The sequence below is a fragment of the Neoarius graeffei genome, chromosome 12 (genome assembly GCF_027579695.1).
Source record: "Neoarius graeffei isolate fNeoGra1 chromosome 12, fNeoGra1.pri, whole genome shotgun sequence".
Classification (NCBI taxonomy): domain Eukaryota; kingdom Metazoa; phylum Chordata; class Actinopteri; order Siluriformes; family Ariidae; genus Neoarius; species Neoarius graeffei.
The window spans coordinates 66484288-66496847 of NC_083580.1; the positions used below are offsets into that span (position 1 = coordinate 66484288).

A 12560-nucleotide genomic window follows, 5' to 3' on the forward strand; every position below is an offset into this window, starting at 1 on the left:
CTTGCCACCATCGCCACAGGCTTGCTCATTGGGGATAGATTAGGGATAAAATTAGCTCATGTTTTAAGTTGTTCAAATTCTGTAAAGCTGCTTTGCGACAATGTTTATTGTTAAAAGCGCTGTACAAATAAACTTGATTTGATTTGATTTGTGTTGTATTCCAGTCTGAGGTAGGTAGGTAAGTAAGTAAGTAAGTAAATAGACAGACTCTGAAACTTTGATATATTTTGTGTCAATTTTTGCAGTGAATTTTTCTGTTCCTAATAATCAGTGCTCACAACATAGCAATAAATAGATTCATTACCAAAGAAAAAAGTTTTTATTTTTCAGATATGAAAATCTAGAAATGTATAAAAAAGTATGATACAATGACACAGGGAATACAAGTCTACACTACACTCTGGTGCAGTTTGTGATCTCTGGAGTGTTCACTGCAATTTCATCATTCTTATTGTTCTGTTCCTCACGCAAGCTTTTTTTGCGCCGATGCAACTTAAAGCCCTGAAAAGTGGGACAGATGGGCAAGTAGCGAAGACAATCAAGCCGTCTTACCATCCCCATGCCAACTGGGAAATTATATGTGTCTGAAGTGACACTACCAAATTTTCTGGAGTCCTCAGCCTTCCAGTCGGTGAGACCGCGCTCTTTTTTTGTGCCTGGATAAAAAGACAGATCATCAGTAGCCTAATGACCAGTGGTGGACAAAGTACAACAATCCTGTACTTGAGTGAAAATAGAAACATTTCTATTTCTAACAAGTCTTCTGTTTCTACTTGAGTAGAACTTTGAACTATAATGAATTATTTTAGTTACTGTATATTATTTTGATTATCATTTGTATTTGTTAAAACTGGCAGAAACGGTTTAATTAGATTGCACATTTTTTTTGAACGCAGAGATCCTCTGTACCTCAGGGAGATGCATCTGAGATTTATTTGAAAATAAAAGAGTCATTCTTCTGTTCCAATATTTCAAACATATCTCCGGGATAATGGCAAGAGTTTTGCACTTTCCTAACCTCATTTCATCTGGCAGACTTTTTTTTTTTTTGCACTTTAAAGCAATTGCTGTATGGTATAGACAATTTACAGTTAGCTCTCTCAGCCAATTAAAAGGTATGCTGAACCAGAATTGGTTTGCTTCAATACAAAAGTGCATCACATTCAGATAGCTTAGCCAGTCTAGTTTTCTCTGACTTTACAGTAATAAGTAAGGATTGACATGGTGCAAAGCAGGAAATTGAGTAAAAGCAGGACATTTTGCAGTGAACTGTAATGGAGCAAAAGTATTAGGCCCTGTGGGGTAATCGGCCCCACTACACTGAAAATGCATGGAATTTATCACCAGCATGTCAGACACTGCAGATTACTCAGGAGCCAATCGGAATGCATGATAACTCATCATCTCATCTCTAGCCGCTTTATTCTGTCCTACAGGGTCGCAGGCAAGCTGGAGCCTATCCCAGCTGACTATGGGCGAAAGGCGGGGTACACCCTGGACAAGTCGCCAGGTCATCACAGGGCTGACACATAGACACAGACAACCATTCACACTCACATTCACATCTACGGTCAATTTAGAGTCACCAGTTAACCTAACCTGCATGTCTTTGGACTGTGGGGGAAACCGGAGCACCCGGAGGAAACCCACGCGGACACGGGGAGAACATGCAAACTCCGCACAGAAAGGCCCTCGCCGGCCACGGGGCTCGAACCCGGACCTTCTTGCTGTGAGACGACAGCGCTAACCACTACACCACCGTGCCGCTCTTTATACCATATATTTTTTAAATAAAAAAAAGATATGAGTCCTAATTCCCCCCTTTCCCCTACTTTAATAAAGTATAGCTACTTCAAAAAAGTAAAGAATTACATGTATTTAATTACTGTCCACCACTGTAAATGACTGTGTTGTGGGTATATCAGGTTTTATTCTATCCACATTCACTGGATATGAGCAATCGCGCGCTCTGATTGGCTACCCTACTACTAGGCTATCAGCTCATATACCTTGAGTACAGTGGCGGCTGGTAGTCTTTCAAACAGGGGAGGCTGGTCGGTTACGATATTTCCAGATTTTAAAAGAAAAAAGAAAAAAAACATCAATTTTGCCCATACTCTTGCCTCTGATCTGGCTGATTGTTGGCAGCGTCACAAACTGTGAAATAACAGGTTCTTTTGGCCCATTAGCCTACTGTCCAATATACATGATGGTGGTGTTGGGGGGGGGATATTTTAACATTTTATATTTTAAAATTGTGGCATGTTGTTTAAAAATTGATCATTATTGAAAGCAGCTCTTTGTCAGGAACCTCAGCAGTAACAGCAGAGTGTTCTGGAATAGGCACAAGCACTGACCTTGGGGAGCCAAACATAGAGCTGGGTGCCACACATTTCATTCAATGACACTTTCCCTATATTTTACTTATTTTGACTGAGAAATGTTTTATTGACAATTTTGATAACCCTTCACTTTTAATCCAGGTCTGTAATGTGAAATGTTCTCAGCTGTGTTTTTGTTTAAAAATTTTTTCCAAATTGTAGCTGTGTTTAATTTATATCCAGAAAAATATATATTCCAATATAATATACTCAGCATAAACATTTTAAATAGATTCTATATTTTTGGTCCATCCATGACATATTACTAAAGTAGCCTATTTACTGTTGGTGATGTGGGTCACGTATTATTCCCTACCTTTTTCATCAAGTCAATTTGAGGCGTTGGTCTACCCTGCTCTTTAATTTTATTTTTTTCCTCGAAAGGAAGACTGGCAAATGGCTTCGCCAAAATTAAATCAACAATGCTTGGCATCCGTGCGCAGCTTTCTTGCTCGCTGACTAGCCCCCTCAAGTTCAAGTTCAGTCACTCAAATAAACGAAATTTCTGGAACTAAGATAGCAAACTTGACAACACTATATTTACACTTTATTTACAGTGAAAATATATACAAACTAAAAAAGCTGGTAGAAACCGTATGTAATGAATGAAATCGAAATGTAAGCTGATCTCTTACAATACACCACAGCACTTGCGAATCCGCATGGGACTGAACTGAGATTCATCACTGCCTGTCTATAGTTGAAACGAGCTGTCAGTCAAAGAAAATATCCGGCTGCTTTCACCAATCACCAGTCTCCTCGCGGAAAGCTTTGTCATGTCCCTCCCACTGTGAGGCTGGGAGTCCGTGGGCGGGTGTTTTTGCAGTATTTGTCCAATAATCGTCTTGCATTTTGATATTGAAAAGCGCAGAGCTCCCAAATGCCATTGAAGTCCACTGAGGCTGGGAGTCCGTGGGAGTCCGTGGGCAGGCGTTTTCGCAGTATTTGTCCAATAATCGTCTTGCATTTTGATATTGAAAAGCACATAGCTCCCAAATGCCATTGAAGTCCACTGAGGCTGGGCTGCATCGCGCTGTCACGAGGGGGAAAAACTCACGCGCACATTAGGCGAACTGGGGAAAGTTATAACGGAATGATTTTGCACTGTAGTTGGGTTGAGCACATATATTTCTATGATTCTGGATCAGAAATAGCAATGTTATAAGGTCGGCTATAACATAAGCCTAGCACAATTCATCCTACACGATGTTCGTCATTTTTAGAGGAGGCTGAGCCTCCCTCGTTGTCTTAGCGCAATCGCCCGTGCTTGAGTAGAGAAAAACAAAATGGCGGCGCGTGTTGCTGAACCAACCAAGGATGAAATAAAAACTACTTGAAAACAAAACCCCAAAAAATACAAAAAAAAAAAACAACAAAATATGGAATGAAAGTATTTGATGGTAAGAATGTAATTTTTTTTATTTTTCAAGAATTATTATTATAACATTTTTCACAAATTGCTCCTGTCATTTTGCCGGTTTGTTTACATTCTTTATCTTTAAGCATTTAAATTTGTTGAATTTTTTTTAGACTGGTTCAAAAGCTCAAAGAAGTTTGAAAATTACATCACTGAAATGTCCAAGGATGAATTCAATAAATCTCCATATCTATTCTATACCTCGGCACGACAGCAAGACGGCACTTTGTCACGTGTCCGCCAAGCGGAAATTATTTTGTCGGACGTTGTGTATAAAGTTTTTAGTTATCGAATTTGCACAAAATAAAAATAAAAATAAAAATGCTCTGTTTCTCAAAATCCAGTGAATGTGGATAGAATAAAACAGTTATTCCACTCAGTCTCGTTGTACATGGCTTATAGCTACGCGCCTCGTTGGCTATCAGCTCATGTACGACTCTATTTCATGGAATAATTGTTAAATATTCTTATTCTTCATTGTGTCTATAATACACAACGTAATTATGTACCTGGAATGGTGTTGTCCAGCAGAAATGCTAAGAATCCTCCAACAAACATCTCCGTGGTCAGCAGAACTGTAAGGATTTGATCCATCTCTGGGACACCTGAACAAATCACATTTAAAAAACTGATGTCACTGCCTGGTAGCGTTGGTTTGTTTGTTGGTTGGTTTGTCTGTTAGCAACATTACGGAAAAAGTTATGAACAGATTGCTCTGAAATTTTTTTCCAGAGGTGTGACTGGGCACAAGTAACAATCCATTAAATTTTGGCGGTGATCCGGATCACCTTCTGGATCCCGGATTTTTTTAAAGGATTCTTGGCGGAGGTGTGCGCTCTCCGAGTGCTTTTCTAGTTTTAATATGTAATCTGTCTAAACTATAACTCAATGGTCTTAGTGCAATACTTATTTATTATTCAGTAACTACTATAAATTAATCAGTAACTACAGTGAAACTAATAGAAATACTGTGTGTAGTTTGAAGAGCAAGGAACGCAAGCTTCTGGGAGTTTACAAGATTATAACAGGACTTAAACAAAGGAAAACTACACACAGACCTGTCTTGATGCTGCCTGGGTGAGTGTCCAGGTAATTGGGGAGCGTAAGGCCAGAGAACATGGAGAACCCCAGGACAAAAAGGTTTCGTGAGGAGTTCAGATCCACATACTGCAGGTTTGACAAGCCCACAGCCGTGATCATACCTGTTCAAAAGCAAAATAAAAATATAAAGGGTCAGTAAAAATCTGCCGAAAACATGAAAAAGCGTCTTTGGTTATAATCGTGGGTAATAATTTACAATACTCTTCTAAAACTCATTGCCTGCTTTAGGACTTAATAATGTTAATGAATGAAATGTTAGTGTATCCTTCACCAGGATTTAACGATGATCTGGAACAGTACTGTTAAGTGAAACACACAATAGCGCATTACTAATGACTGCTTAATGAGCGTTATTGTGTCCTTTCTCAGGAGATAATGCTGATAAAAGGGAAAAATTATTTACATTATATAGACACAAGTGTTTTACTGGGAATTATGCCACTCGTATTTTTCATGCGAGCTTCTTCCAGGACATAGAAAACAGCAACTGCGACACAAATCTCTATATGACACTCGTGAGGAAATTAATGAATTGTTTTTGATAAATTTGGAGACTTTTTGTTTGTGAATGTGTCTATATAATAAAAAGAAAATCACACGTTGGCTTGAAGATATGAAGTTTATCTTCTCGTGTTGAAAAACTCACATTTTTCATACGAAATACATCGTGGATCTGGGTGACATATTTCCCAATATTTCACTCCGATGACATCACTCCCAGTGTTTTCCTGCTGACTTGAGGCACACTGTCAAAATGGCGAACCGGTTCAAAATTAAAATGCTTCTGGTTAACTTGCACATTTTTTTTTTGTTTGTTTGTTGATGTGTCTATATAATATAAAGAATATTACATGGTGACGCAAAGATATGAAGTTTATCTTTGAGTGTTGAAAAATATTTCACTTGTTCGCTTCACTCACTCGTGAATAGAGGGCTCCGAGATGATGCTAAAAATAGTAACACTGCGCGTGCGCGGCCATCTTGGAAGTCACTCGCTCCAGAGTGCTCATAGAGTACACATCATATGCCGCTTTTCCACTACAAACGCGGCTGAGCCGTGCCGTGCTGAGTCGAGCTGAGTGGGGCTGTTGGAGTTGCATTTCGACTACAACCGCGCTGAACCGTGCTGGCTGGAAGTGGGTGGACACATTGGGTGGAGTTAGCGAAAGTGGGTGGACGTCACGTGATGTCGTTAAGCAGCGCAAACAGTGACATCAGTGAGCTTTTAAGCGGTAGTCTCACGACCCGGATAGTAAACAATAAACATGGAGGACATGGAGTCGTTAGTGTTGCTGGTCTTGGTGCTGTGGCTTGTTGTCACTGACAACGCCAACAGATACTGGCAAGAGCGTATAGATGAGGCGAGGCGCATAAGGCTTCAGAAATTCTTGTAATTCGTAATTATTCTTCTTCCGGGTTTGCGGTGTTTACAGATCCCAGCGTGCTCGCGGGGCGTGTGTGGGCATGTGAGGACACTCCTCCTCACCAATCAGTGCACAGGGGAGTGTCTGCTCACGCCCCTAGCCCCACTCGGCTCGCTTCAGCCCCACTCCAAAACGGTGTGAGTTTTAGGGGCTAAGCAGGGCTGAAGTGAGCTGAGTCGTGCTGTTTTTTGGTAGTCGAAACGCGAGCCGTGTCGGGCTGAAGCGAGCTGAAGTGAGCTGAAAAAGGGTAGTGGAAAAGGGCCAATAGAGTACACATTCACCGATTCGTTTCCGCGTTAGAGGGCTTAAAAGCTTGGATTTTTAAAAAAGAATTTAGACATCTGAAGTGATGGAGCACTACTGTGAAAGTTTGGATAAGCAGGCACGGGAGCGTTATGCTGAGAAGGTACGTTTCATTGGGAATGTAGATCCATACACTGTTAGTGAGAAGGAATGGAAAGCTGACCCCAGCTTGTTGCCGCATGTGACATACATCGATCTTGTGAACTATCTAGTGTTTCACCCAAGTCCATTTTGTGAACTAAAGGATTTCCAGAACTACAAGAGCATGGAAGCATACGATAGATTTGTGTCCGGTTGGGTCCGCGATGTGTCGGTGTTTACTGCTGAAGACGGAGAGACAAAAGTGATCAGAGGGAAAGTGTTACACTCGCAGAGTCTATCCCAGCCTAGTTTACACCCCTGGATAATATTTGACAAGAGACATGCTATTTTGTGTGCACATTGCAACTGCATTGCTGGACTTGGGGAATGTTGCTCCCATGTTGCTTCCCTGTTGTTTTATGTTGAAGCGGCCACGAGACTGAGGGAAAGAACGACGGTCACACAACAGCCGGCATACTGGATGCTACCGGTGACTATGATATTAAAATAACTATTTTAGTAACTATGAAATTCAAGACAATATTAACCTACCTGTCACAAAGTGATCAGAACAAATCCGGATACAGTCAAGTTGTCCTAAATTTGATCGGTTAATGGCAGCCAGCCACTGTCGTCTCCTCCGCTCGCTTTTCTCCTGTGCTGCAATTCCCTGGTTAGTCACGACTTTGGGGAGTCTGTGGAAGCTTTTGCCACCCTTTTCCCCTCGGTTACTACAGCCAACAATGACGCACGTATTCGGCATTGTCACCCCTTTTTGCTTCGCTGGACAACAACAATGCACTGACACAGCGACCTTTGACTTCCAATATGGCCGCCGCCGGGTGCGCGCTGACCTCGAAGCACTCTATATGTTCAACACTCAAAGATAAACTTCATATCTTCAAGCCACCATGCAATATCCTCTAATTATGCTGTCTTACCTACCTATTTAAGAACTACTATCTGATGCACAGTAGCCAACACGAACATACTGCCATATAAATGCATAACATAAGTAACATGTAAAAATATAGACAGGATATTACACAGTTGCACGAAGATATGAAGTTTATCTTCGAGTGGTGAATGTATATTTCACGAGTCAGCGAGGCAACCAAGTGAAATATTTTTAAACACGAGAAGATAAACTTCATATCTTCAAGCCAACGTGTGATTTTCTTTTTAGTATATAGACACATTCGCAAACATAAAGCCTCCAAATTTATCAAAACAATTCATCGATTTCCTCATGAGTGACATAGAAAGATTTATGTCACGGTTTTGGTTCGCTGTGTTCCAGATGGAGCTTGTACGAAAAATACGAGTGGTATATTTCCCAGTAAAACACTCGTGTCAAAATAATATAAAGAGATATTTACTCTGTAGTTTGCTAGTAGTTCTTCAGAAGATTAGTTTTATAATTAAGGCTCTGTAATTAAGGCTTAGCTCATAATGAACTAAAAAACATTACTTTATTATTACTTATTAAGTAACTGTCCGATGCTCATTCACAGTTAATAGTAGTGATTTAGGTGCTGAACTACTCATTAGCTCCTGCTTAGTCCATGCAGTTGCCTCTGAACGAGATTTCAAATGTTACTTAACAGTCTTTGTTACTAACAGTCTGTTCTTGGTCATTTTGTGTAACAGGAAAAGAAATAACAGAAATAACGGCTACATGTCAGGCAATGCCTTTACAAATGAGTTGAGCCATGAAGCTGGTTGACTCCACACTGCCCCACCGTGGACACAACTTGCCTCTGAACAAACTCACGAAGCATCTTACCAAACAAGGTGCAGAACAAGCCTCCAAGTACTGGATCTGGCAGCGAAGCAAACAAGGCCGTGAACTTCCCAATGGTCCCCAACAGCAACATTATGATTGCCCCGTACTGCACCACTCTCCTACTGCCCACCTGTGCAGGAACACATGGTATAGGTGCAAGGATTTTGTTTCAGGTCAGTTTCATGGCCAATCTCTATTGCAGTTGATCTGAGTTTTATTACACATCAGCACCCTGGAAGGGCAAAGGCCAGCACATATATGATAACACTGAAAACCTAAGAAACGCTACAGTGGTGCTTGAAAGTTTGTGATCCCTTTAGAATGTTCTATATTTCTGCATAAATATGACCTAAAACATCATCAGATTTTCACACAAGTCCTAAAAGTAGATAAAGAGAACCCAGTTAAACAAATGAGACAAAAATATTATACTTGGTCATTTATTTATTGAGGAAAATGATCTAATATTACATATCTGTGAGTGGCAAAAGTATGTGAACCTCTAGGATTAGCAGTTAATTTGAAGGTGAAATTAGAGTCAGGTGTTTTCAATCAATGGGATGACAATCAGGTGTGAGTGGGCACCCTGTTTTATTTAAAGAACAGGGATCTATCAAAGTCTGATCTTCACAACACATGTTTGTGGAAGTGTATCATGGCACGAACAAAGGAGATTTCTGAGGACCTCAGAAAAAGCATTGTTGATGTTCATCAGGCTGGAAAACCATCTGTAAAGAGTTTGGACTCCACCAATCCACAGTCAGACAGATTGTGTACAAATGGAGGAAATTCAAGACCACTGTTACCCTCCCCAGGAGTGGTCGACCAACAACGATCACTCCAAGAGCAAGGCGTGTAATAGTTGGCGAGGTCACAATGGACCCCAGGGTAACTTCTAAGCAACTGAAAGCCTCTCTCACATTGGCTAATGTTAATGTTCATGAGTCCACCATCAGGAGAACACTGAACAACAATGGTGTGCATGGCAGGGTTGCAAGGAGAAAGCCACTGCTCTCCAAAAAGAACATTGCTGCTCGTTTGCAGTTTGCTGAAGATCACGTGCACAAGCCAGAAGGCTATTGGAAAAATGTTTTGTGGATGGATGAGACCAAAATAGAACTTTTTGGTTTAAATGAGAAGCATTATGTTTGGAGAAAGGAAAATGCTGCATTCCAGCATAAGAACCTTAACCCATTTGTGAAACATAGTGGTGGTAGTATCATGGTTTGGGCCTGTTTTGCTGCATCTGGGCCAGGACGGCTTGCCATCACTGATGGAACAATGAATTCTGAATTATCCCAGTGAATTCTAAAAGAAAATGTCAGGACATCTGTCCATGAACTGAATCTCGAGAGAAGGTGGGTCATGCAGCAAGACAACTTGCCTAAGCACACAAGTCGTTCTACCAAAGAATGGTTAAAGAAGAATAAAGTTAATGTTTTGAAATGGCCAAGTCAAAGTCCTGACCTTAATCCAATGGAAATGCTGTGGAATGCTGCACAAGGGGCTCACACCAGATATGTAATATTGGATCATTTTCCTCAATAAATAAATGACCAAGTATAATATTTTTTGTCTCATTTGTTTAACTGGGTTCTCTTTATCTACTTTTAGGACTTGTGTGAACATCTGATGATGTTTTAGGTCATATTTATGCAGAAATATAGAAAATTCAAAAGGGTTCACAAACTTTCAAGCACCACTGTATTTATACCAAAGGAAGCAGGAAATAGTTAAAGGCAATAGTATAGTTGCTGAGAACTGTGAGCAAGTTGGATGTCAAACTGTTTGCTTTGATTTTACACATACTTGAGAGGTGCCAATATTGAGAAAATGGTTCAATGAAAAATTAGTTTTGTTTACAGTAAAGATAAATTTGTTCTCCAGATATTTGAATAGCCCAAGATTTTTCTCACTGCTCTCAGGTTTTACTTCACTATTATCTATGGATTGATTTCCACTATTTCTCTTTTGTTGTATTGTCTTAGCAGTTAGACAATTGTTTGTTTAAAGGGAGGAGTTGATCATACTTATAAAAGAGCTTTGGGGGCGCTCTTCCACAAGCCAATCCTACGTAACCACATAAAGCCTAATCTGACAAGTTTTATCACTCAATCTTGTTTTCCCTCATGAGTGTTCAGCTTAGGCTTGTGCCCTTTACGCACCAAAATTCCTCGGATTCCTTGAATCGTTTAAGGATATTATGCACCATAGAGGGTGAAATATCCAAATCTCTTCCTATCTTTCTTTGAGGAACATTGCTTTTAATCATTTCAAAGATTTCTTATGCATGTTCTGATAAACTGGAGATCCTCAGCCCATCGTTGCTCTTCAAAGACTAAGCCTTTCCTGGATACCGATTTTGTACCAAATCGCGATTACAATCACCTGTTAACATCACCTGTTTCAAATCACAACATTATTTAAAGTTGCTGAACGCAAAGTTGAATTCTGGGCAAAATATTTTGTTTCTATTGATGTTTCGCTGCTGCACATACTGTGTATCCTGTGTGTGAATGTTTTGCCGAGATAAAAAGCATCCTGCATTTTGTAATTCCGGAGATTGCTGAAGCAAGTGAGCAACAATATCACATGACCGCCATGAGGTGTGTTTGACCTACTTTTAACCAAAACAAATTGGCATGCGCAAACATGGCAGACTCTGCTCTCCCGCCAGATAAAAGCCAGCGGAAAAGAAAAGGAAAGCCTGCCTAGTGAATGCAACTGCAAGATAGAGTAAGGTCAGATGACATGTCATTTTTCTGGATAGAGAACTAAATCATTCTAGCTAGCACTTAGCTATCTTAGCCTTAGAATGCATGGGCTTGACTCCACGATAGCGAGTATGGAGTTATACACCTAGTGTTTTGATCTTACAGGGAAAAAAATGATAACACAAAAGCAGTAACAGAGAAAAGATATATTTGTCTTTTGTTTCACGGATCTATTCACGAATGTCGACCACAAATTACATCCCTGTAGCTCAGAACTCTCTGAAGTCGATGCAGAGTCACGATATTTTCCACACGTTGCCGTCTTGGTGTGACGCACTTCCATCGTTATGCTAATTAGTGAAAGCTCCTTACGTTTGGCTGTTTCTGTAGGGCCATACTGTTTACCTCAAGAGAGAGGAAAACAGTCTCAAAATGGAAAAAAGGTCATGAAGGACCCCAGGGTAACTTCTAATCAACTGAAGGCCTCTCTCACATTGGCTAATGTTAATGTTCACGAGTCCACCATCAGGAAAAGGGGAGTAAATTAGTGTAGATTGTACCTTGGGGGACAGAAACAGACTCCTACTGTACCCCTATACTGTATATCATTGCTTCACCTTGGTAATGCCAAGCACTCCAATATTAGGACTGGAGGAAGTGGAGCCATTTCCTGTTCCCATTAAGCCTGTTATGATGCAGCACACACCCTCTGTAAAGAGCCCTCTAAAAGAAACAAGAAGGAAATGTATATTTATGTCAGTATCAACATACAACTTGCATTTATGAACTGAGTATTATTAATGTATGTACTATTACGCAGCATAGCTCTTCTTTAAACCTGTTGATTGCGTGAACAGGAGGTGGAGGAGCTCCAGCAAGACGGGCACATGCATAGTAGTCTCCAACAGATTCCACCATGCCAGCTATAGTGGCACTGAACATTCCCAGCACTCCAGCTACTGTCACTGTAGGTAAGCCCCATTGACCTGGGCCACATAACATCCAGAGTTAGCATCTGATTTCAGGAGACCTACTGACATACTGCATGATTATTGCACAGTGGCATGTGAGAGATCTATGTCAATGTTAATAAGCTATGAAGATCATTTTCATTCCATAGTTCCTGAGCAATTGAATTATTATTTCGAAATCTTCAGGAGCACTTTTTTATGACCATGCACTGTAAAAACATACTAAAAGATAAGCAAGACATGGATTGTTCTTGTTACTTAAAGGTACAGTTTGTAATAAATATGTTCACAAAAGTCTTTCTGGACATGTAACATTTAGACATGGGGAAGCCATGACCTAATGGTTAGAGACACAGCTTTGGGACCAAAAGGTTGCTCGTTC

The 12560-nt window shown here is 40.4% G+C and overlaps 1 protein-coding gene across 6 annotated transcripts in view; it reads right to left on the bottom strand.

Annotated features, from left to right (window-relative positions):
• Positions 1 to 300: 300 nt before the first annotated feature.
• Positions 301 to 12560, bottom strand: part of slc23a1 (solute carrier family 23 member 1) — a 30132-nt gene continuing 17872 nt past the window's right edge. For all 6 annotated transcript variants that reach the window (XM_060936270.1, XM_060936273.1, XM_060936268.1 and 3 more), the window contains 6 exons: positions 12046 to 12193; positions 11825 to 11930; positions 8494 to 8623; positions 4857 to 5000; positions 4308 to 4403; positions 301 to 656 (listed from right to left, as the gene is read on the bottom strand). In XM_060936270.1, coding sequence (XP_060792253.1) covers positions 394 to 656; positions 4308 to 4403; positions 4857 to 5000; positions 8494 to 8623; positions 11825 to 11930; positions 12046 to 12193 — 887 coding nt within the window. In that variant the 3' untranslated portion in view covers positions 301 to 393. The remainder of the gene's footprint in view (positions 657 to 4307; positions 4404 to 4856; positions 5001 to 8493; positions 8624 to 11824; positions 11931 to 12045; positions 12194 to 12560) is intronic.